A 26,489-nucleotide genomic window follows, 5' to 3' on the forward strand; every position below is an offset into this window, starting at 1 on the left:
CTAATCTTTAGAGATGCAGCAGCAAATATAACTTCAGTAGTTAGCCTGGAAAAAGCATATAAATGTGAACTTTTATAAAGCAATATATGACAGGTGACCTATCTTATTTCAAATCTGGCTCCATTAAAAACCCACAAAGCTCCGTCTACTGCTGAGAAGCATCTAACAAACTCTCCATGAGCCCCAAAAACGTCTACTGCTGCACTTAAAACAGAGTTTTTATCAAAGCCTTTACTGAAGCAGAATCCACAATCAGTTTTTTCTTTTTCTTCCTTTTTTTTTTTTTTATTTTGGCAGAGGTGGGGGGTTGGGGGTCTTGCAGGGGAGAACACACACATATACACACACATGCAGAGAGAGTTTTCAGTGACTAATCTGCTGTGGGAGGTGGACAGCTTGAAGCTTACAGTGCAGACTCCATCTAAATAAACCATCTAAGGATTGACACGTCTAAGTAGAGATACAAGAAAACAGACTTTTTAGCGAGAAGTTTCTCTTTTATTCTGACACATCACATTTTTTTTCCACATTCAAACAACAGACACGCTGAGGGGCTAATTCTATTCATCAGTCTGTGCCTCGCAGATTGGGTGTTTGTGAGGCGGTGACCGACATATCCAGAATAAAGATAGACTCGTCGTTCAATGTGAGGCCATTTGTTTGACTAATCAAGTAAGAGGGCAATTTTCATCTCTTCAGCTGGACACATTAAGTTTTTAGCAAAGGCTGAATTCTGGAGTTTACCAAATAATTCAGTACGTCTGATGTCGCAAAAACAGACTGTTCAATAAAACTGTTTGCAGTAATTGGACAGGGCTGAGTGCAGGTACCAAACAGAAGTGGTATGTAAGAGGATACGGCATTATGTGTGCAGCACACATTAAAAAAAGATCCCAGCCTGCGAGAAAGGGTGTTCAATACTCCTTTAACTGAGCTGACCCTCTCCTTTTTAGAGCATGACTCCTTCTTACAGCTCTTAGCAGTGAGCATGTTGTAGGAGGGCAGCTAGCACAGAGGAATGTCTCTGTTATTCCTTACATAGCAGAGCCCACATGGTTCATGTGCTATATGAAAGCAGGCCCAAGGAGATGTGCTGGAGCTGTGTGCCAGGCGAACGTGAAAGTGGGAGAAAATGTGCACCACTTCTCTGGGTTTGTCGTCGAAACCAAGTGAATTGCATTTTAACTAAAAAAACTTGCATATCAAGCACCAAGATGTAGGTCAACCAACCTGTGACGCAGGGAGGAATACATCCCAGACTCAAATCGAATCAAGTCTACTGACAGTGCATGCTTCAAGCAGCGACTTTTTTTTCATCAAGGTTGCTTTTTTTAATCAATTCTTGCTCATGCGGCCTCAGAAGCCTCAGAAGCCTCAGCTGCCTCGTGTTGTCAGCACCTCCTTCAAGATTTTGTTCCGTTTTTTGAGTGTAACAACTCAAGTGTCACAAGGCGTGAGAAAACAAGGATCGCTTCACAATAGGCTTTTTCGATAAGCATCAAAAAACAGTGATTAGAATGCAGGATAGAGGCCGAGATGGGCCTGAGATAAATAGCTTCTTGCCTGTTGTTGTCTCCTAATTGAAGGCCTTTTAATCCCCTTGTTATAATCACATATTCAGCCCTGCGCAGACCTGGCCCCAGGTGTGTATGATTACAGAATGCAAATAGGCAACATACCTACTTTGCTCATTATGCAGTGTGCAGACGTGCACATGCTTGCACCTTCCTTGCCCTCCCTGCACCCACTCTTTCTCTATTTCGTCAACTCACGCTGGTCTCCCCGTCTCTCCTTGACTCACTTCAAAGAGAACCCCCCTCCCCCCCGTCCCTCTAAAAGTGCCATTCTCCTTGGTGCTTATGGCTGATAGGCTGTGGCCTCATTCCCTCTCTGCTGCAGCCTGTCCCCATTGTGTCCCACTCTGAGAGAGAGAGGAGCATGTGGGTGGAGGACAGACCGGCTCTCCAAAGTGAATGCCTGACATGGATGTATGGGCTGTATCCTCTCACCAAGCTAAACTATCCACCTGCAATTCCCTGCTGCCATATGCATCCTCCTCTGCGAAGAAGAGCGATAGAGACGGATAGAGAGACACGGCCTGAGAGTACTTGTGGCACTCGGATGCCTGTTTAACTCTTGAGGAAGCTAATCATCGGATTGAGGTGCTGAGGATGATGGGCTACAGGCTTTCAGAGAAGGGGGGTGGGTTGCTTTAAATGCAAATCCCTTTCTTATAAAAATCGGTTCCGTTTAAAAGGATTTCTGGGAAACGATCCACATTTCCACGGCAGGGGAGACAGTCAGCAAGAGAAAAACAGCAGAGCAGCAGTCAAACATCAAGGAGACAGAGGACGTGGAAAGAGTAGCAAAAGAAAAGGCTACATGTCTGTGAAAGAAGGGATTGAGGCTCAAGGAAGGCCTCTGAGATAAAACCATCCTCTCTGCATGTGAGACAGTCAGTTAGTTTCAGTTTAGATTGAGAAACGTTACGGGATTCATCAGGCGAGTTATGCTGAGTGGGAGTCAGGAGGTGAAAGAGTAAACAGACTACAGACTGTGTATAGAAAGAGAACTGCCCCCCTTTATTGAACCTCTTAAGAGGGTTGATGTCAATCATGTCGTCCACCTACTAGCAGTCTTTCAGCAAATTACAGAAAAATCCACCCAGGATGTTTTGATCCCACACGATGAAGTCTGAGTTTCTTTAGCAGACTTGATATGAATAACTTGTGAGCGTTGCAGTATTTATTTATTCAAGATAAAGAAGTGCTTTGGCTTAAGAGCTGCAACTTGTTGCAACAGTACTGAGGACATGATTTTGACATTTTGGCAAAATTCCAATGCAATAGTCTATTTATCAGCGCACAGAGAGAAGTTTTTTTGATTTGATGTTGGTTTGTTCACAGAAGAACAAAAATATTGGTCACATTGGCCATCCATACCATGCCCAAACACACTTTAACCCTGAAGTCCAGTTTGTTTGGCCAGTGTGACTGCAAGTACACTGTGCTCAGGCGCCGTACGCTTCCTTGGCTTTGGCATGTTTTGGCTTCAGCGCGGTATACTTCATCCATGAGCACAAGAACAAGCACCCGCATGCAATGAGGACATAACATATGATTAGGGATGGGTGCCAAATAAGGTAGTTTTATAGTAGAGATAGACCAATATGTTTTTTCAGGGCTGACACTGATTTTTAGCAGTCAAAGAGGCCGATAACCGATATTTGGAGCCAATAATAATTTGCAGTCAAAGTAAAAATATTGGCATAAAAATCTGAATTGCACAAACTTCAACCTTTAACTTAGTTCAAATGCCTTAAAGAATGTGTTTATTAAACAGCTCCCTGGCTCAGCAGTATGTCTTAAAAAGTTCAATGAAAACTTAAAAAAAAAAGTTTTCTAAAGTTTTCTACAGTTAACAAAGTTTTTCAAAATTTCAGAGTAACTGCAATAAAACTAGACTGAATCGAGTTTGTGCTGCCTTTTATAGGAATGTAATGCAGTTGCATACATTTTCTGATAATCGGCGGATAATTGTTCTATCCCTATTGTATAGGTGCCGACCGAATTCTGTCAGTAGTACTGAGTACCAATTTGTGTAAAATCAAACTGTACCATGTTTAGGTACCTAAAAGCATCCTTGTGACTGTGAGACAGTGGAAGAGTAGGCAATTTTCCATGCTGGACTTGAACACAGCACTGCAAGATTACAAATTGAAGGAAATATGTCGAATTGAAAAACCTAGTGATTTTGTTATCAGACTAATTCATATTTAGTACAACATTTACACACACAAAAGTACAAAAAAGTGGTACAGTTGAGTACTGATACTGATTGCCAGATACCAAGCATCATGTGAAAGCATCCATCCCTACATACAACACATGATGTATAATTGCTGCTACCACTCCTCTCAACAGTCATTTTAAACAATGGTGGGGGTGTCAGAGGACTGAGTCAGACCAAAACAACTTAACATAAGTCAAACAGTAACTTGAACAGTAGCCATTTTCTCTGTGTTCATCATTGTGCTGACTCTGATGAGACTCCACTTCTAAACAGATGCATGGGGGGGGGGGGGGGGGGGTTCATTGTGCCCTCCCACCATGCATCTGTTGTCAAGTCACAACCCTTTTGATGCAAAACATAAAAGATAGAAAAATTCACTTCATGTACAACAAGTAAAGAATATGATGACATGAAATATTCCAACAAAAATATTTCAACCAGGCTGTAAAAATGTTGAAAACAGGCATCTTAACATGGGAAACAAGGGGAAGTCAAGTACTTCTGAAGCCTAGGACACACATGGTAATGCAGTTTCTCTGCAGTTTCTAGCTCTGCTGCATTGGCTCAGTTTTGCAACATTTAAGATTTTTCTTTTACAAAACAGCCAGAGTTTTTTAAATTAAAAGTAATTCATTTCAGTTTTTGTTTTCCTCACTCTTGTCTAAGACATAATTTGGATTTGTTCAAAACAAGCCGAGGAAGGTGTCCTATTCTAACTAAAAATGGAGGCTCACAGATATTATGGATTGGGTTGTTTTTTAAAGAACAGTTCAGATTGAGTTCACTTTTTATCAAAGTCATAATCTACCCATGAGATAAAGTTATCCTGGGCTTTTCCTAACACTGATCAACAACTGGCGCTATTTTCATATTTCAAAACACAAAACTATGCAATTAATCCAAAATAATCAACAGATTAATCAACAAGTAATGTGCAGAGTTGTAATTGGTTTCCCTTGCAGCTCCCAGCCTACCAACACCAATCAACAGCATCACACTACTCACGCTGGAGCGAGAAATTTGCTTCCAGGAAGATTTTAACATCTTTTCAGCCCACTCACATTTGAGTGAGACGATGCATCAGCATTCATGGTTGTTTCACACCAAAAAATGTAACAAGTACATTGTTTTTTAAATGACAATATGTTTTAATCATGTTCCGCTAATGGAGGCGTGATTTCTTTACCACTTAATCTCATTTTTCTCACTTGGCTTCTGGTGCATCTGCTCTTAGCTGTGTAAGCTCTTTGTTCAGAAGTGAAACAAAGGGGGTTAATGTCACCTCTTTTGAATACAGCTGGGGAGTCAGTCATAGAAAAAACCGCCGTGTGTGAAGTTTGCCAGAGACAGGATGGTACTCCCCCCTTTTCCATATGCTCAAACTAAAGAGTTATGTGTTCCTTTTATCACCCAAACAGCATGATGGGCTTTTGCTCAATTTTTCACAGCTGTACCAGCTTGTGCACTTAGTGGAAAAACATTTGTAAAAAGGAGGAGGTAACAGCAGCAGTAACACACCTTATTAGAGAAAATAGACTCCTCATTGTCAGCTAGTATAAAGAAGGATTTATAACGCTGTTAAAGACATGAGCACAAGCCTTCCAGGCACACATAAAACATTTTAGTAAGAAGACACTGGCTATGTTTACATGCAGTCATTAATCCTTTCATATTTGGAACACTAGCAATAAACCAGTTGCACATGGCTATGTAGACATCAATAACACTTTTTAAAAACCAGAATATGCTCATATTCTGTTTTTTAAAAACCTCCAAAACACCCAAAGGTTACTCCTTTTCTAACCCAAATATTTGGTGATGTATACGCGTGTTGGAATATCCACATCAAAAGGAGCACTAATTTGTGTTCTGAGCACATTTTGTTCGCAAGGAATCTTGGTCTTTAGAGTACAGGAAGTCCGCCATGCTTCTGCTTCTGCTTCTGCTGTTGTTGTTGTAGTTGTGGCTGCTGCTGTGGATTCAGGAAGAAGAACCAAAACATGACGTGCATTTCGTCATGACATTCTCCATACATTGAGATGTTGCCCATGCGTTGCTAATTTGATCTGGGTACCGTGTAAATAGGAATAACCCTTTTTGCTCACACATGTGAACTAGGGATGGGCAATGATTTTCGAATATTTGAATAGTCGTCACCATAACAAAAAAAAAAAAGAATAGTTGGGTGAGGGTGATCTTCAAATAATCTTTGAATAGTTACAAGCAAATATCGAACAGCTCTTTTTCTCCAGATGCCCATCCCTAATGTGAACAGGTTAATTTGAATGTTTCAAAAAACGGAATATTGACCTTGACCCAAATATTGACTGCGTGTAAACATAAGTTGTTTTTCTACAAGTGGTATTTAAGGATATAGCCGAGAATTATGAAGCATTTCAGTTAACTTATATTCATGCTACATAGTCCAATTAAAACAAATCCAGTAAAATAATTGTGCTTGTAATGAAGCATGAAGCTGCTTTCATCACCAAACATTCAAGATGGTAGCATTGCTTGGATGAAGTGAGCATAAAGGTCATGATTTTACTTTTTCTGCCTCGTTTGTTGTACTGAGGTTGGTCTGTAGCTCTCCCTGTAAGGTGTTCTGGAGATTGACCGCCATCAACGATTTACTCGCTGCGCAGTGAAGCCCCTGTGGCAATTTTACAAACATTAATTAGGTTTGTTTGCTGCCAAATTTGCAGAACTTTGGTTAAAATCAGAGCAGAGGGAAAATGAACCTTGGGACAAGCGTATCATGAAATCTTTGTAAAAATGTAGCGTAGTAAAAGCTTGCTTGATAGATTCAACAGAGAAGTACTGTGTAGTTTCTATTGCATCAGCAAGCTTTTTCATTTCCATCCTCCGTATCTTTTGAAAATCACTTTTACTCAAAGTTGTATGCACTAATGAAAAATGAGATCACTGGATGACTGGGAGTTTTGAAAGAAATCACTGGGCTACATTGAGAGCACCTCAGTTGGCAGCCCCCTAAATCCTTCAAAAACAGCAGAAAAAAACATGGATCTTGAATGTGAATCTGTTGTTTATCGCACTTGCAAAATCATTCTTAATTTTTAAAAGGTTGGGGTAAGAATAACATCTAAATTGTTGCTTATTTTCTGAAATGAGTGTTTTCTGCATTAAAAGAATGCACCTTACTAAAAACTAGGGATGGGCACAGAATTAGGTACTTCTATAGGTATATATTTTATAGGTATTTATAGGATGCATTTTGGTACCATGTTTAGGTACCAAAATGCATCCTTGTGACTGTGAGTGAGTGGAAGAGTAGGTGATTTTCCATACTGGACATGAACACAGCATTGCAAGGTTATATATAGAAGAATAAATATGTTACATTGAAAAAAAATTATACTTTATTATAAAACAAATTGATTATTTTAATTTTCCACAAACATGAAAAAGTACAGAAAATTGATACTGTTAAGTACCAGTACCAATTGCCAGGTACCGGGCGTTGGTACCGTATCGTTTCAAATGTAAATGGTACCCATACCTACTAAAAACTTTATGCAAAAATTTGAAAAAATCTCCCAAATGATCAACTGTGATACAAAAAAAATATAATTTACAAAATGGTAAAGCAATATTTTTTATTATTATTTTGTCAAAGCGTTAATACACGTCTCGGTTCCAAAATTTAGAATTTCTGGCTTTTTTTTTTTTAGTGCACCAGGCTTTACAGGGTTAAAGCAGGGGGCTCTATCATTGTGGCCTGTAGAGGACACCATGAAAATGACCAGTAAAACCTGCCTGGTGGCTCAGCTTGCAGCCCCTCCCCATATCCCACTTTAGCAAAAGCCTGACATAAAACTACTTTACTATATTAAAACACTGTAAGGATGAAAAAGAAGAAAAATGTTGTGATAAAAGTTTTTGAGGTATCGCCATGCCTGGGTTGAAATATATGCTACATTTGTATGGAAACTAGATCTACAGACCTGTTACATCTCTGATGCTCACACTGGTGATTCAGCGACACAAGCTTTCAGAAATGCCTTCGAGCCATGGAAATTAGATGGAACAGAGAAGAATATGTCATCCAGCTGGGTGGAAAATGGTCCTACGAGTCTAGATCAGTGCAGACAAGTTTGAATCACTGTGACTGTGGACCTGAACAGGATATGAGACTGCAGAGCTCCTGTCACTGCTGCATCTGTTGCTATAGGTGAGAGATGAATGTATAAGGAATAATGAGGGGAAAACAAGATGCGTACTTCATAGGTTCGACACGTGTGTGGGAGGAAAAGGAACATTATTAACATCAGATTTGTTGGGTTATGATAGGAGGGCTACATTAATGAATATTGAGTGTAAGAGGATAAAGAGCATTCATAAAGTCAAATATGCTTTAAAATCATAGAGGGCTGCATTAGTGAGAAGTAATTTTAATTCATTCCATAAAAAGCTTGTTTAGTTTGTGGCCTTGGTTTACTAGCATGTGCTTTACATACTATAGCAAAGCAGGGTAAAAAAAAAGAGTGCTAGTTTTTCTGTGTGTGACCATGAGAGTGCATCCTCAATACTAATTTCCACCAAAGCCTGCTATTAATTTCCAGCCAAAGTAATTATCTGATCAAAAGCTCAGTGTTTTAATCTTCTTGGAGACAGGAGGAAGAGGGATCCACGCACTGAAACGAGTGAGTGGTGAGCGTAAGTGAGTCGTTTATCCTTTAGTTGGAAAAGGAGGAGAGATTTGGCAGCCGTGAGTCTCATCTACCCTCCCATCAGTTCATTACAGAACTCCCTGCTAGGTGGAGAACAAGGGGGAGGATGATCCGGAGTGTGCTGGCAGATGAGCGGGCCATTACCCAAGACACAGAAACCAGACATCTTGTTCACACTTGGCAAGACACACATGTTCGGGAGACAGTCTACAAGGCGCCATGACCCCTCAGCTTCTGTCTACATGTCTGTGGTCCACCCAGATCGAGCAGCACCTGTTTGAATCCAGCATCTTATAAACATCAGCAGGGTGGGAACAGGGCCAAAATGTCAGACATCATTCTTGGTTTCCTAAAAAATTGACATGTTTGATGAGCCTGCTCTGAAAAAAAGAAGGCTGGGCACACTTCCCAAACATACACTTGAAATTATATCTGGATCTGTAAAGTATTTCAGCCAAGTAGAGTAACACAAACTTAACAATGTATCCTTTCATTCAGGACCAAGTTTTCTTAAGTAGAGCCCGACTGATATGGGATTTTTGGGGCCGATACCAAAATCAATATTGGAGGCAAAAAAAGCCGATATCCAACATATCGACTGATATCCAATATATCAACCGATATTCGTAATATCGGCTGATATATATAATAAATTGATTGATATACGCAGGATATATACTGTATATAATCACAAATCAATATAATACTCAAATGATTCAAGACAGAGACAGAACACTATTAAATTAAAACAAGGAACTAATTATAAAACTGTCAACATAAGAACTGTAGTGTTAACCAATGATAAATAAGAACAAACTGTAAACACAATAATAAATAAAGAAGTCAAACTTTAAACACAGTAAGTAGAAAAAATAGTCCGATGTTGATTAATCAGTGAAAGGCATAATCGGCCCGATTAATCAGCCCAACCAATTAATCGGTCAGGCTCTAGTCCAAAGAGCCAATTATTTGCATGCAATGAGTTTTATATGACACTATGTCTCTGTTAAGGCAGTTCCCTACCAGTCCATGTGCCTACGTGGAATGTCACAGCCTGTTTTCTATCAGCAAACATACGCTGAACATGCACAGAACTAGATCCCAAAAGAGATCGGATGAGCTGCTGTATCTCACCGGGGCACGAAAATCTTCACAAACTGAATGCCTTTTGATGGGAGCCTTGCGTCAGAGGCCTTCTGAGAACGGCTCAAGTGGAAATGCTTTCAATTGGGGGACACCACACTTCTGTTGTGCTTTGGCCATTTATCCGATGATCTACAGCAACTCAAGATAAATTTTGGGGGAAAGGGTTCCAGGGTGTGTTTTTACACAATGCCATCTGCAGTGAGGGAGTGATAGGTGGAACCTCTGAAAACAAAGACATCACAGCCTTGATGATGTGTTAATGACTACACGGCCGTGTTTGAACTGCTGATTCTAAGTTATCAGTAGGGGTTAGTATTGGCAAGAACTTAACGATAATACACATCACAATACTTGGGTCACAACACAATAATATCCCAATATTGTGATACTATTACAATATTCTACACAGTTAACTATTTGATTGAGAACAACTTTTTTATCAAAGTGTATCACAAGTGTATCACTTAAACTACTGTGACATTAAACTAATGCTGCAAAAAAAATAATTGTGTGAAAGACATGGTCAGTTGGTGAAACTGATAAATGTCACTTGGTGTAACTAGTGTTACTCATAAAAATCTAATATTGCGCAAAACATGACTTTGATTATTGTTTTATCACTCTACTACACTGTAAAAAAATAAGCTTAAAATAGTTTTAAATTAACTCAACCAAGAAAAGAGAGAAAACTGATGTTTACGGCATCAAAACTCACATCATCAAGTTTAGGAATAAAATATTTTGAATATACTTTAAGATTATATTTATTATACTTGTTAAGGGAAACATACAGCAGAGTAGCTCTTCGGTGCCATCTACCACAGTGGAGATTTGGAAAAAAAATTGTTCTTACAACTCACCTTAAAATAAGAGTTTTTATTTTAATAAATATAATATTAAGAGTTGAAGTATCAATATTTTATCACGGGTCACACAGTATTGCTTCTTCTGATTACGTTCAAAATTTTCAAGCTGCATTCGCCTCTATTGTTTGTAGTCTTGCTTTCTAGAAAAAGGCTTACAGTGCAGGCATGTGGAATACAAAGTTATACCACCAACTACAGGTCTTGCATGCTTCCTCTATGTTTTACTGCTGATTTTTGCATTGTCATGTGAACTTGTTTTAACATTTTGGGAGGATTTTTTTTGTTTTATAATGGGGTTGTTTTCTCTTAAACAAGGCCCAAAATATCACATCTTTTGGCCACAGCTGTGTCTGTGAACTGTTATTCTCCAATAAAGTTATCTTTCTTGTTTCAAAAGAATCCCACATCAGCCGGGGTCTAAATGAGTGTGTGAAAAACAAAAACTCTAAGATGAGCCAAAAGTCTCCAGCTGAGGAAGAAGCTCCAGTTCTCTAATGGCCTGAACCCTGTCAGCTATGAGACTGCTTGTGTGCTTTTGTGTGTGTGTGTGTGTGTGTGTGTGTGTGTGTGTGTGTGTGTGTGTGTGTGTGTGTGTGTGTGTGTGTGTGTGTGGGAAAATCCCAAACTTCACTCTTGAAATACAAAGTCAACAATGTTTTCTCCCCAAGAATTCAAACTCTCAGTAGTGGCAGTAATTTAACATCTTCTTTTGATAGGTTTGTATGCACAGCCCGTATATCCAAGCTTGAAAAACAGCCTTTGGAAAACCCATGGCGTGTTTGTGCAGTCTATAGTAGAAGCCATACTGCAAGTGCCAAGAAAGGGCATTCATACCAGAGGATATGGCGTCCAGCCTGAAACCAGAAGCAGCTGACAGATTCATGTTCCTGCCACAGAATATGTGAAGTCATGCATGTTCATGGTATTCCTGTTTACAGCAAGTATTGATTGGAATGAACTCACTTGTGGAAAAGTTTCATTGTTGAGTTGGTCTTTGTTTTCATGGCTAATTTATTTTCTGAGTCATTTATCTGGGATGTAGCCAGGAAAACGTCTGTCCTGTCTCAAGTCAATGTATGGCTATAGCTCTTATTTTACAAACTTATGCAACAGAGGGAATAATACATCAAATCACAATGAAGTCACCATTAGCAGCTGTGCATAAGTATCCTGGCAAAGCATGATGGAGAATAAAGAGGGCTCTTCACAGGAGCACACCAGCATGCAGCCTACACAGCAGCTTCTAAAAACTCCTGCGGTTCAACAGCTTTTAAAGAAACCCGCTTTTGCTCCTCTGATCCTCAGTAAAACACAAGCCTATTATTTCCAAAGTTTCTATCAGAGTTTTTTGCAGAAAGTTGTCTCCACAGCACTCTTTCCAAACTCAAATCACTTCGAAGCGTCTCCACAGCACGGAAACTTCCCCATTAATGTCACGAAATGACAGAAACAGTGGCAGCAGAGGAGAAGTAAATAAACACCCAGTTTTATTCTGGTTTATTCTTATCTGTCAATGTGGCTCAGTCGTCCACCCCTGCATTAAGAAAATTACTCAGACTCCGGCCCTGTTGTTATGCTGATGATGCCGAGCTGTACTCGCCTGTAGAGCCAGACAATTTTAAAACATCATTTTCTTAAACGTTTTGACAGCTAATTTCAAGGCTCTCTTAATTTGTCCCTTCAGGGTTCACGAAGCTGATGCAGGACAAAATGCCCATTAACGTCAAGTCAGCTGTCAGGGATGCATATAAATTATTAAGATCGAGACAACATGCTGGGTGCAAAGTTCTGTTTTAACCTCAAAGCTGAAACACATCATGTAGGTTTCTTTGTACAAAAATCAGAGCAGCCTTTCATTGGCCTCAGAGCTTCTTGTGTAATATTGATGATAAGGGTGAGCTAGATAAAGGTCCCTATGGTGAAGGCTGGGAACCAAAGGATGACTTCACAGTTAAAACTAACACTGACAAAATCAAGGAAACTGCCATCCTTAAGACATTGGTAGAGGAAAAACAAATTTGCTTTATTATTATTTTTTACTTATGCTATGGCAAACAGATTAAGAAGAAGCCCTTCCAAAAACTAAAAAAAACATGATTCCATGAAAGGATGGGTACTGAATTAGGTACTTTTATAGGTACAGACTGAATTACGTCAAACGTACCCGGTACCAACCCACTGAAAATCTAAACGTACCATGTTCAGGTACCTAGACACATCCTTGTGACTGTGAAGCAGTGAAAGAGTAGGTTTTCCTTGTTGGACAGGAACACAACATTGCCAGGTTATATACTGAAGAATGAATATATAAAGTCTAAAAAATTAGATGTTATTATTAAACAAACTGATATTTTTTTACCACATCAACACAAAAAGTGCCCAAAATTGGTACCACTGAGTACAAATACCGATTGCCAGATACCGAGCATCCAGTTTTGTTTCAAATGTAAAAGGTACCTATCCCTAATTCTATGAACACCAACATGCTTAAATGGTCCTTTTAACAATGCTATTCCTTTAAATCTAAATGCATTTTAAGTACATATTCTAACATAATACTTCCATGATTACTTCCTTTTGACTTGCCTTTTACAATTTAGTGACCACTGTATGGCATTCACATTTCAATTACCCTGTGGTTTTACTGCACTTCCTTCTGGTAAAGAGAACAGGATGTAATACTAATTAGAAATTTCACTCAAGCATGTAACCACAGAAAAAAAAAAAACAAGTCCAGACAGCATTTTGAAGGAAAACTCCAGACTCACCTTCCTCTGCAGAAGCCGTGAACACCCATTCCATGAAGATGCACCCCAGGAGGACGACGCTCCAATATGTCAGCTCCATGATGTTTGTGCCAAAAATGGTAAGAAAGTACACCGACTTCTGTGTTGCCTTGAATTACAAATCAATTGGCACTGGCAGCTCGGCTGTGCACTCCCTGACCGCAAACCAGTCCGCATTTAAAGTGGACTTCAGTTCAGAGAGCCTCACACTGTGGTCAAATCACTGCAGTAGAAAAACACACTTTGGCTAAGTGAAATTATCAGTCGATTTAGACTAAAGAGCACGTCCAACCGGGTGGGTACAGCTACTTAAATAGCCAGTGTTATTGCGATAGACTGGAAAGTTCTCCTAATTGACTAACTTAGTGCTGTGGTGAAAGTCTGGCCATAAAAAACAACAGTCAGACAAACCCCAGTGCTGCACCTCCTCTCCAGCATCAGTCTCTGTCAGCACACGAGCTGCATGGCTGTGAAACTTGTTGTATCCGCGGTGTTAATAAGCTCTTTGTGCTTCACACGACTTCTCCCAAATTATCCTCTCAGCACGGTGACCGAGCGGGCTGAATCCGCAAACAGGGTTCCGCACTGCATGTCAGATAAGAGCAAAGATAATTTTCATTTTCAGGCCGTTCGTACCTTCTTCCACATCTTCTCCTGTGGTTCGGCAAAGAGTCCACCAAAGTATGTTGTTTTTTTTCCTTAAAGCTCCAGACTGTACGGCTGCCGGAGGGGGAAAAACACGAAAGGTGTTGGGGATGTTACGCGACACGTCTAGTCTGGCCTGAATTAACGAGAAAATAGGTCTGAAACTGAGAGAAAATATCTACTTTCTTCATCTGATAAAACGGCAGACTGCACATAGAGTGGATGTGAAAAGTTGTGCGCTTAAGTGGCTCGTGGGGCTGACTGCTGTAAGGTGGTCACCGAAGACTTCATCACCGCATCGAACCCGGAGTCGACTGACAACATCAAGCTCCGCCCACTCCGTTTCCATAACAGCAGAGTCAAGAGGGCGGAATTACGTCTCCAATTTCCCTGGAATGCCTTCAAAATAAAACGTTGCGATTAGTTAAACATTTTGGAAAAGGTCGATTTCTTAATGTAACGATAAATCAGTCACTACTATTTCATTTTATTTTATGATTTTGTCAGAGTTGCCTTTCAGAGGCAAATACAAGGCCATACAAACTCAGTCTTACTTACTTACAACTGTGATAGGTAACATTTTAACTGCTGTTAGAATAGATAAACTCCACAAATCCTTTGCAAGGTGACGTTCACATCAACAAGCATTAGCCTTCTGCTAAACAGACATGTAGTATTTCAGTACAGCTGCAGCACTGATCATGTTTTAAAAAGAAAAGCCAGAATAAGAACCCCTTTGATGATCACACAATTCAGAAAAAAAAAGAAGGCATAATGCTCATAATTAGTTAAATCCATTAGCAAAACTGACTGCATTGAGTTCTGCTACCTTTGTCTATTGGCAAATGCAATGCTTCAACATTTACAGCTTAGGCCTGGTTCCATATTCTCGTCAATGCATATTGTCTTCCAACCAAAGTCTAGTTAAGACATTGCCAAGTGACTGATATCCAAGCACGTCGTACGCGACATTGAGTTTTGATTTTATTTTGAAAACAGAATCGCATAACTTCCTGTGTTAATTTGTCTTTTTCGAGTGTCTCCACTCCAAAACAACAATTAAGTCCGTCCTATCTACAAGTACTGGCACGCTGTGTGGGTAACTGTCCTCCAGAAGAAACCCGCAGGTGTAGCAGGTGGTACAATCAGCCTTCAGTGTGCAAAACTTGGCCCAGTCCAGGAACAGTTTGCAGGGAAAGCAGGTAGAGTGAATATCCAATTCCTAAGCTGGGAAAAAACAAGCCAACATTTCATGACTCACAAGTCAGAACAACTCAAAGCCTAGAGCTGCACAACTGAATGATGCAGTTGTTCAAGGACATCTCAAAAAAACTGAGGCTGTGGGAATGCGAGCAGGGACAATGAGTCCTGAGTGGTTTCCAGTTAAGGTCAGAAGGCTGAAATGTGCAAAATGCAGATTGACCATCTTAGCGTGTTACCTGTCTCATCCTGCAACCCTGCTGCCATACTGCTTTTGGTAGATAAGGCTATAGTTTCTTGCAGTCATCTGAAATACAGAGATTCTGCATCGTTAGCATTGCCAGCAGAAGAGCTGTAATGTGCTTTTGCTGCCTCACTTCCATTTTTAAACTTGTGTGTCATGACATCTCTTTAAAGTGAATATTTTTGTGCAACTGACTATCTCAACACAGCATAATTTAATGAGACCCATAACATTACCGATTCATTACATCAGTGTTGCAGCACGGCCCATTTCCGTATTTAATTAATGAGTGTTTTCCTCAAGGGGAGCTGGGTAGGCTCACTTTTTGAAGAAGATCTGGGAGCGACAGCGGCATAAATAAGGAAAAATGCTAATTTTGAGTCTAAATGATGAAATGTAAATAAGAAATTAGCAATTCAAGCTCCCTAATAAGGGCAGATCGATGTTTAATTTTTGGCAAAGGCAGGGACAGTGTTACTGTTGTCTGGGTCCAACTTGTGCTTTTGAGTAGATTGTTAATTCTTTGAGCTTAAGGATAAAAAGCCATATCAGTAATGTCTCCGTAGGCTAACTCACAGACAATGGTGCTGTTACAAAATTGCTCTATAAGGAATATGATAATAAAAGTAGTGCACGTATGGCAAAGAGACCAATGTTCTTACATTGCTGTATCAGAATCAACAGAATGTATAGGAAAAACAGTGAAGGTTGCCATAGAAGTAGTAAAGGCATGTTTCTTATTAAATACCTGTTCTGCTTTGGTCCACCAAACATTTCTGTTCTCATCTGCACTGAAACAATATTGTTGTGCTATTAAGCATATCATTGAGCCAGTGAGGTACATCTGCAGTGTATCTGGACATCCATCAAGGCTTGTTGTTCAATATTGCAAGACAAGTCCCTTTCCGTGTTACGTAAGTGACAAGATACTCAAAACAGCAAACAAAAGAAAAATGCCTGTGGTGTTTATCTTTCTAAAACTGTCACATTTAATGTGTGGAGAAAGTGCATGGAATTCAGGCTTTAGTCAGGCTCAACCATGAGGAAGCTGGAGATAAAAACAAAAAAACAAAAAAACAAAACAGTGACAACAACTAAAAAATGTCCTTGCAAGGTTCCATTTCTCTTCACCACACTGTAGTGTTGAACCTCCTGAGTGTAAGGCAGAGGAGCTTTGGGATCAGAGTGACCTACCAGTAAGAGAAAACAAGCTCAGCTTTTCTTTTTTCCCCCTTGGAAGTGGTGTTATCAGGAGGCTGAATGTCATTCTGGTTTTACAAACTGAAGGTTGGTTAGAAGGCTTGGGTTTGGGCAGTATATAGCTATCAAGAGAGAAAAGGGGTGGAGGGATTTCCATTTAAGCAGAAACTAAACAAACCTAATAGGAGCTGATGACTGTAACCACACAACCTTTCCTTACATTAACCAGTTGCTATAAGTGTTTGTTGCAGCTGTTGTGATGCAATAATGTTGCCATTAGTGATACAACATTTTTGTTTGGTAGGCTAGAAAAATATTTTTTAGCTTTAGCGATGTTTGTTTCGTTTTTGTTTTTGAGTTCAGCATTACCAATATGGCACGAGTTTGCATTGTCTTAAAAGAAATGTTAGCATGCTAATGTTAGCACTCAGCTCATATCACAGCTGTACTGAGTACAGCCTCAAGGAGGAGTAAGAATAGCTGCAGACTCCTCAAGCATACACTTACTCTGAGGAGTTTCTGGATTCAGTGACTTGCTCGAGGGCACTTTGTCATGTGGACAGGATGAACCAGGGATTAAACCTCCATGGCCAGGATTCATTGGCCCAACCCCCTCTAGCAGAGCTATACTCAGCTTTGGTTGCTTTAGGCTCCGTCCATGTCTTCTCCCTATCAACAAAAAAAGCATTTGCTCTTTAAAACCTCACTTTTTATATTAAAAATTGAGAAACTTTTTATTATTAAAATGATTTGTGTTTAAAAATGATCTAAGCAGTAGGAAAGTATTGAAAGTTGTTTACTCACACACAGCACAACAACATGTTACCACTTTTAGTGCTCAGCTTTTCACTGAACAGTGTAAGAGATCTGTTTTCTGTCTGTGTGTATGAGACAAAGCATGAGAAGCAATGCAAATGCTAAACACTCCAATGCTCCTAAATTGTATATTTACTTATCTCTCCCTTGATAGAAGTAGCATAACTTATAGAAGCTGAAAAGTACTACAATCACACATTGCTACATTCTGATTTTGGCGCATATGTCATCACTGCACTGACAAAATGAAAGTGTGTTTGGCCGAGGTGACATTATAAGCCTTCATAGGTTAAGCTGTGCCCTTGCAGATACAGCTTAAAAAGTCACACCAGAAGGATGTATTTTTTAAAATGCTGTCCTCTTTTGGTTGGATAAACCTCACTTTGAACAACTAAAATCCTTGTCATTTGTCGTGTTTCATTAATTTCAAGGTTCTTAAACATAAACTACAGAAGGTAATATTTCTTTGAAGTCAGCATGCAATGTTGTTATTTGCAGAAAAGGCACAGACTTGACATTTTTCAGTAGAAGTGAATATTCCACAACACTTCAATCATTCACTTTCATATTATTTCAGTTAGAAATATCTTCTGGCAGGTGTGTCTACACTGTAAAGGAGTCTTAGGAGTGAGAGAGAGGCAGAAGAACCAAGAAGGTTTAATCCAACATCAGTCAGAAAGCTCTGGCACAGAACCATGGGAGACTGTATTATCGTGGGCTTTAAACTTACTGAGGTTCAAACACCATAAAGCAGCATCTTAACGGGCAAATCCTGCACCACACCCTGCTGCACACCAATGTGAGTGAATTATCTGATCTTTATGCAGTCAGTCCGAAATAAGGATAAAGTGGGTGAAGCAGCCGAGGTGACATCGTTCACATCTACCAACACAGCATGAGATATAAACAATCTGATCTCCAGTTGTCATACACAAACAGTTTGATGGGTGCCAGCTGGGACCAAGCGGACGGAGGAGCAAATAAAAAAAAGGGGGACAGAGAATCTGTGAGCAGAAGATGCAGCAGGCTGAAATTAATAATAAATTTTGAACATGGAAAAGATTTGTGTTTGATCCACTACTCCAGGCTGTAGCTGTCGTGTTGTAATGAAGATAACAAATGATGCTGACAAGCTCCTCTGTGTCGCAAAACTCTGTGGTAGACTGATTGAATTTTCTTAGTGAAGTCAATGAGTTACACTTCTTCAGATTCTGAAACTCCTTGATAGTAACATGTCTGCTGTATAATTATCCTGGATCCAAAAGGATATCCTCATCTTAAGAATTCAATCTGGGAAGAAAAATACACCCATCTTAAATCTCAGAAGTATAGAGTAGCAATTTGTGCACTTTAAAGAGCTGCTACCCAAATGAGGTCTAGAAATATACCTTGAAAAACACTACTCCGATGAAAACTCGTATGCAGTATTTCCTGATATACGTTTCAAAGCCTTAACAGGATACATCTGACCTCAGTCAAAACAGCAAAGTTGAAGATTCAGGAGCACCCCAGCTTCTCCCTAAAAGATGTAAAAAAGAAAGAAAGACAAGAGAAAGCGAGGAGACAGGCTGAGGAAACAGATTTTTGGCTAGCTTCCTTTTTAACCTGGAATGAGCACACATTTAATAGCTAAAGAATGGTTACAGCTAATACCAGTAGCGTGTATTCTGGACTGTTGTGCATGTGACCTTCCTTTTGCGGGACTGAATTAAGTAAAGGTCATGCTTTTGAATTACCATCATTTTCCAGACAGAAACAAACCTGAGCAAGTAAGCACCGCAAAACAGTGTGTTTGTGTGGTTAGCACTGCTATCTCACAGGGAGCAGGTTCTGGGCTTGAATCCCAGCAGGGACCTGCTTGTGAAGTTGGATTTTATAGCTACTTACGAGTGAAGGATTGGAGCAAGCTTTTGAATCACCACAATGTTCTGAGAAGTTGGGGAAACCTGAACTAGTAGAGCTGAAAAGCAGCATGATTATGTGTGGCTAGTGCTGACACATCTTGGGTTTGTGTCCAAGTAGGACTGACCAAGCTTTTGAATGTTCTGGAAAGTAAATGCACGAGAACAAGCACCGACATACTGTATAGTGGTGTTTTTTATGCTACTTAGAAACTGGAAAGCAGCAGAACAACATTCAATAGTTGTTGTGCTTCCCATCCAACGCTTCCCTTCATAAGAAAATGGCTTTCTTATGAATATGGCGTGTTTTTGCTTTACTAGCTCCGCTCACAGACGCACATATACAGTCTTTAGGTCACTCAAACTGCTTTAAAATAATTCTTAGATTAATCCTCTTTCCAACACTGGCAAGACTCAAGTGTGAACTTCTCTTTCATGTAGATCCAGCCCTGTCACTGCAGCTCTGGCCCCGAGCAGCAGCCACACCGAGGTATTAATCCATTATCAGCCTATTGTGAAAGGGGTGGCAGATAATTGCTGCTGATACAGTAATAGGGCACCTTGATCCCTGAAAGAGTTGTGAGATCCAAGTGTTTGACAATCATCCTGCAAATTTTCACCACGCCAGCTTCCTCCTGTCAACATGTTTGGAGTGAGATTTTGGTCTAATCTGAGGCTTGATTTAATTATTCCATTTGGAAGCATTTGTTTCTCATCCCCCATAGATTTAAATGACTGTCCACCCTGGCAGTGAAACTGGATGCCGGCAATGGATTGTTTTCAAAACATGAGTCACTTGAATGATTAAAGGCAGAGTTAAATCCAATGAGTCGGGTGTTTAATTAGGAAGAAATTTGGAGTTCTAATTTTGAAGTAACCACATTACTTTGGCGAGTTTTACAATAATCCATCTGTTGGGCATCTGTCTCGCTCTTAGATCCAACTGTGCTTTTTTTTCCCACCAGCTTGGGTGGAGCTGCATTAAAACCCTGTGTGGAGGAGACACCTGTTAATGGTCGACAGGAGGATAACAAGAACACGTGGACCAAAATCACCTGATGGCTGTGTGGTCTTAAATGACCTTTGATGGATACTCCCTCTGGACACATTTCAGATCACTCATTACAAACAGCAGAGGCTGGGCTTTGGTCAATCAGGTGATTGAAGTTCTTTCGGTGTGAAAAACCTTATCTTCCACATCCTTGGAATGTAGTAAAGAAATTGGCAAAAAAAAAAAAAAAAAGAATGATTTTCTAAAGTTATTCAATCCTTTTAAAAACGTTTGCCCCCTCTTCACCTGAAACAGGTTTTAAAGTGAGAAAATGAGCTTATTCTTGGCTGGCTTTGCTAGTTAATGGGGCTTTATGGTGAGAACAGAGAGAAACTGCATTTCTCATGCATTTTTGCATCACATATACAGACACTTGCAGTATTCTGATAGTTTTGTTTTTAGAATACTAGTCAAATTTGAAGTATTCTCAAGCATTAAATTGTTTCTTGGGATGGTAACCACAGGTCGTTTTTTTTTTTTTTTTTTTTTTATAACTTACCCTTCAAATTAAAGAGGTTTTGTCTTCCTCCAACAGGGTTAAGGTATAAGTTCAAAGGAGAAATAGAAAAGTGTCATTTTTGAGAAAAAATACAAAACTATGTTGGTGGATATCTTTGCTCTGTTTGTGAAAATTCAAATCATAGATTATGCATTCAAAATCATACACATAAAGTAAATATCCACCAAGCTTCAGGCAAACACAGGAATATCTACCACCAAGCTGTGAAATAACAGCCTGTTCACATGCTTTGGAGGTGCATATAAGAGGAAAGGGTCCTCACAGTGTGCTTTTCTAAAGAGAAAATGGTTCCCCTGATGAGAGAGGGGGAGGAGGGGGAGCAGCAGGCAAATCAGAGCCAGACCAAGTAGGTGCAAATGCAGCTTTGAGGAGCTTGTATAAGCAGCTGAAAAATGGAGAATGAGTGCCCTCCGCTGGCCGAAGTGTTGCTGTCTTTGCAGCTGTCACCTGTGGGACTGAATCAAGTCATGAAACCCCTGCAGTAGAAACTACAAATGAACAAACACAAACAAGGCTGCTGAGACCGTTTCAGAAAGCATTTTTAAATTCATTTTATTATTTTATAGCTAATTTACAACAAGCGCTTCACTGAACTGGAACATTTTAATTTGCTTGATATTGTCATTGTTAAATACATTTTTCTGCATCAGTTGATGCTGATGTAACTTTGTATTCAGTCTTTTCTGTAAAAATTCATATATTTTATAAGGAATATCACACTATGATACGGATGGCTGAGAGAGAGATATTAAGAAATACATTGAACCCTCAAATAAAGAATTGAAAACATATTACTCCATTCATGGATGTGTCGTCATGTTCTTGTTTCTGTGATTCTCTCAATGTATAAATGTAAATGGATCAGCTGATATCTTTGTGTGTGTGTGTGTGTGTGTGTGTGTGTGTGTGTGTGTGTGTGTGTGTGTGTGTGTGTGTGTGTGTGTGTGTGTGTGTGTGTGTGTGTGTGTGTGTGTGTGTGTACAGATGTTTGTGTGTTTGAGCAGTTAAACTGGGCTGTGGCTCTGATGGATTCTGTACTCATATCAGTTCAGCAGTGTGCACGGCTAAACCTAAAGCCACACAGCACTCCAACATCTCATCCTTTATATTTACAGCATTCCCGGCCAAGACCCAAAAGCTCTCCCAACGTGGAAAATAAAATACAAAAATATACAGACTTGAGATGGAACCAGTGACAGATTTAAATAAATAATAAAAACAAAAATCCATACTTGTCATTCGTCAGCTTTTCCACCTTGAGTCGAGAGAAGCAAGTGAGCAAAAATTAAAACAAATGATAAATATGACTGGTCAATTCCATCAATATTTCCACCTTCACTCTTATAATTCAGAACAAATTATAAGTAAATACAAACACATGCTCATAAAACCTCTGGAGTCCTTTAGCTTTAGCTCATCTCTTTATCCTGTTGATTCCTGTAGCATATAATGCCGTCAGTGCAAACTTTATAAATACTGTTTTAATCTTTGACACACATGTAAAACCATCTTCATTGCATAACATCAGAGCGGTATTGCACTACATGTCACTCTCTCATTCTGGCACGCACACATACTGCATACCACCCATTTATGTATTATACATTATAACCACCAGTGGATGTTATAAAGGATAGATATTTGTCATATAGTATCTTTTATATTTCAGACTGTCTCTTCACACGCACACACACAAGCAGCAAACAGGCAGTCACACAGACACACGCACACAGCTGTTTGTTGTATATATGTTTCAGTTCAACTTTTACAAAAACATGTCAAATATGTCTTTTCAAAGCTGTGAGGTCTGCTTTACATTGATGTGAACGCTTCATTTATTTCTGTGTAGTTTTTTGCAGAGTTTTTACAACAATAAAATGGGAACGTGAGTAAATTCAACAACCAAACTGCAATATTACCCAAAGAAATTGATGGAATATTGTCTGGAGATGTTGATTTTTACAGACTTAGTCCCGTTAGAAATTGTCATAAAAAAGATATATATATTTATATATTTATATTCATATTCATATTTATATCTATGTATATATAGGCCATTTATTTGTTAAACATGACTTCGATTGAACTGGTGTGGACACAAGAGGGAGAAAGAAGCAGAGAAAAAGTGGAAGAGACAGAATAAAAGAAGACCTATACCTCCCATGCAGAGGACTTTCCACACATATGCGTACGAGAAACCCACACGCACAAGCACGCAAGCATACACGCACTCACACACACATATATCCACACGCGTGCACAAACACACACACATACGCACATGGCTTTTTTTTACTGCAGCCACTGAAAACAGTGTGTACGTCTGTGGCTGTGGGATTCTTGTGGAAGAGTGATCGGTGAGTTTCTGCTGTTTGTGCCTAGAGAGATAACATTCATCCTGGATTCTGACGAGCAGCTCAGAACAGCCAGTCCTCTCCCTACCCTCCCTTCTCTCCCCTTTATAGGAGTGTGCTGAGGTTAAAACTCTACATGTGTGTGTGTGTGAGTGTGCGTGTGTGTGTGTGTGTGTGTTTGGGGTGGGGGGATGGGGGGGGTGAGAGTGTCTGTGTGTGCATAAGAGAGCAGAGGCCAAAGTGTTACAGCTTCTACTGCACTCACAATCGACCCCTTGTGACCATTTCTCATGACTGTATCTCTCCTCTTTACTTTCTTCATGCTAAAAAAACTCCTCCACCATAAGGAGGTGGAGAAAGAGAGCCCACCTTACCAGCTCACCTTTCTTTTTCCTCTTTTTTTTCTTCCTCCACTCCTGTCACAATTGTCTTTGAGGATGCATGCACAAATTTAGCATATGAGTTTTTATCATTATATTTATTTAAACTACCTTTAAATAATGCCTATTCAACATGGGTGGTTGAGCCAACATCAGTCTTAGTTGCTGAGGTGTTCTCCCTCAGAACCAAGAAGAGAAAAAAAGGACTTACTACTGAGAAAAGACTCCGCGTCTGGAGAGACTCAGCAGGATCTTGGCGCCCCGTTCTCGGTCTTCCTCCTTTCCTGTCCTGAAACAAGGCAGCACTGACAGGAGCAGGAGGAGGAGAGAAGCCAGGAGGTGATATAAAAAGAGAGGCTAGAGTCTTCTGGGGCACCTCTGTGTCAGAGGTGGAGGCGTTAAAGAGTGACAGCAGACTTGAGAGCTGAGGAGGGTGAGGTTGTTAAAATAATACCTCGGCCCACCCTCTTTCCAGCCCTGTTAAGGTATAAGATATATCAAGGCTTCGTTGAGATCCAGGTGAGATGGACTGAGGTTCACACCAGGCACTAGAATCTATCTGCGATCCTTTAGATGTAAGCTTGTGATTGTATTTTGCTTCATGTTTGCCTTTTATCTATTTGGTGAAGAAACTGATAAAAAAGCAAATGCACACTAAGTTGTTTGGCAGCACTAAATCTGCTGTGTTCAGGACATTTTGTGTCCCCAGTCTTTAAGCAGTAACAGATGTATTTAGAGCTGTCCACTTGTAGCCAAGATACATTTTAATGCCAAGTGTGAACAGAGCCTCAACACTCAATCCTGTCTTGTTAAAGTGGAACATTAATTAAGTCTTTCTCTTAGTCGCTTTCCAGCTAATTACTGCGTTCACATCTGTCTCAGAGTCTCTGTTTTGGTTTCCTTCTCTGCTCCGTTCTGTTTGTCTCTGTGTTCGTCTTAGTATGCATTGGTCTCTCTGTGTCATTCTCAGTGATTGCCTAAGCACTGACTTTGCTGGAGGACAGACAGACAGGCAAGGCTGGCTCCGCAGTGAGGGGTGAAGAGTGGTGTGTTGATCAGAAGGTGGTTGTGAGGAGGAAAAGGGGGGGTGGTTGGGCGGGTGCAGCATCACAGCCTCTCCCGGGTTGGGATCCAGATGTAAGGCCCTGATTGTTCCTCGATCACTGTCTTTACTTTGTGATAGACCTCCTCAAAGCTGTCCCCTTCCACGACAGCTGCATTGGGACACAGGGTGGAGAGAAGACGATATGTTATTCAGAAAAATAAACAAAAGGACAATGAAGCACACAGTCAAGAAATACCACAGATGATGAGAAAAATGTTTGTTAGGAAAAAAATGAGAGGAGAGGAAAGAGGATTTTTTTCTGAGCACATTTGTGACTTTACGTGAGAAATAACCAGCTGTGAATCCAAATTAATGATCTGCATACAATGCTGTGTGAATCAGTATTTACAAAAGGCACTTTCATTCATTATGTATGTATTTCTGCAAAGTCACCCGCATACTTATTCAGCCTCACACAGCCGTTGATAAAATGTCACATATGACAGCTGTTCCCCATTCCTTATAAACTGTAGACACCACTGGATTTGTGAGGAAGACAAACATTCATTTTCAGTCTACTGCTGAGATTTGCCCTAAATGTGTCTCTTAAATGTTACAATGCCCCGAGTCCTCCCAGAAGGCATTTTTCCTCCTTAACTAATGCAGCTCAAACAAGACCATGGAAAAGTTGAGTTTTTCTTTGTAGATGGTGACTGTTTTATCTTCTGCCTTCTGTTTTAGTCATTTAAAGCAACTTCTCACTTCAGTAAAATGTAGAAGTGATGAAGTTAAAAAAAAAAGAGAGTTTGAAAAGTAGACTCGAGCACCCGTGGTGGGCTTCAAATTTTGGCTTTTGATTTATGAAATTCTGTCCCTTTATGCGGATTGTTTTATGGTTATCACTCCTTATCAGATAGATTATAAATACACATACAGTAAAGTAAGCACTTTGTGTGAAGCACGCATTTAGCATCTGGTGCTACCATCAACAAAAAACAAATCCATTGGCAGAAGAATATGTTTCAGTGGGTATGCAAGGTGTGTAAAAGTGCAGGACACTCCGCAACAATTTATTTGTACAATATTTCTATGAACATGTCTGACAACAACTGTCAGCTCTTACCTGAGAAACACTCTAGGAAGTCTTGCTCTAGTTTGAGGGCTCGATCCATCCCTTTCCTGGCCTGCTCCTCCGTCAGGCGAGTGTTGATCTCTCTGTAAACAGACAAAATCAACAGTTTTTCTCAAACTAGAAAAGATGCATGGCAGCTTTAGTCTCTTTAAACCTTAAAATGCGTTCCAAAGAAAAAGATAAACATCCACCAGATTGTACTTTAAGACAACAATAGGGATAGTTTAGGTTTGGCTTGGTAACTTTATTTGTACTAGTAGGTCAGTTTGGTTAGGGAGTTGGCCTCCTTCTAACAGGACAAGACATTATGACAGTGCTCAGCCTTTAGTTAAAAGAGGGCTGATGCAATGAGAGGCTGCTCAAATAGTTAGTTTACACAGTAAGTGCTCTAGAGTAAATACTTCCTGTATTGGCCACACCCATCTAGGATAAACTCATTAGTGTCTTTCTCTTCTATTGTGTTTGACTGGTGCTGTTTTGTTTACTTTTTCTGTTTTAACTTTAAATGAAGATAAACGAATTTGACAAGAGAGTCACATTCAGCAGCACACAATTGTGACTGTTTATGTGACAATATGGAGATAGTCTGTATGATGAGGAAAAAAGGAGGGGGAATTCCTCAGCCACTCATTTATTTATTTCGGTTGAAACATTCATTTGCTTATATTAGTAACTTATTTATGTCTCTCTATGCATTATATACATAGTATCATGTCACAG

The 26,489-nt window shown here is 39.9% G+C and overlaps 2 protein-coding genes across 15 annotated transcripts in view; both read right to left on the bottom strand.

The window, feature by feature from the left end:
- Window positions 1–14,235, bottom strand: part of LOC141791271 (ephrin type-B receptor 4a-like) — a 52,680-nt gene extending 38,445 nt beyond the window's left edge. The window contains exons 1-2 of one of the 3 annotated variants that reach the window (XM_074671575.1): window positions 13,918–14,235; window positions 13,264–13,504 (exon numbers count right to left, since the gene is read on the bottom strand). In XM_074671575.1, coding sequence (XP_074527676.1) covers window positions 13,264–13,342 — 79 coding nt within the window. In that variant the 5' untranslated portion in view covers window positions 13,343–13,504; window positions 13,918–14,235. Of the gene's footprint in view, window positions 1–13,263 lie in introns of all 3 variants that reach the window. The other 2 variants (XM_074671576.1, XM_074671574.1) reach the window with 2 other exon arrangements.
- A 7,491-nt stretch (window positions 14,236–21,726) lies between these two features.
- The window catches only part of dlg4a (discs, large homolog 4a (Drosophila)), an 82,386-nt gene continuing 77,623 nt past the window's right edge, over window positions 21,727–26,489 (bottom strand). For all 12 annotated transcript variants that reach the window (XM_074671560.1, XM_074671558.1, XM_074671555.1 and 9 more), the window contains 2 exons: window positions 25,761–25,852; window positions 21,727–24,806 (listed from right to left, as the gene is read on the bottom strand). In XM_074671560.1, coding sequence (XP_074527661.1) covers window positions 24,700–24,806; window positions 25,761–25,852 — 199 coding nt within the window. In that variant the 3' untranslated portion in view covers window positions 21,727–24,699. The remainder of the gene's footprint in view (window positions 24,807–25,760; window positions 25,853–26,489) is intronic.

This window comes from Halichoeres trimaculatus, unplaced genomic scaffold (genome assembly GCF_033239565.1).
Source record: "Halichoeres trimaculatus isolate MK-OKI-2021-1 unplaced genomic scaffold, fHalTri1.1 fHalTri1_scaffold_6, whole genome shotgun sequence".
NCBI lineage: Eukaryota > Metazoa > Chordata > Actinopteri > Labriformes > Labridae > Halichoeres > Halichoeres trimaculatus.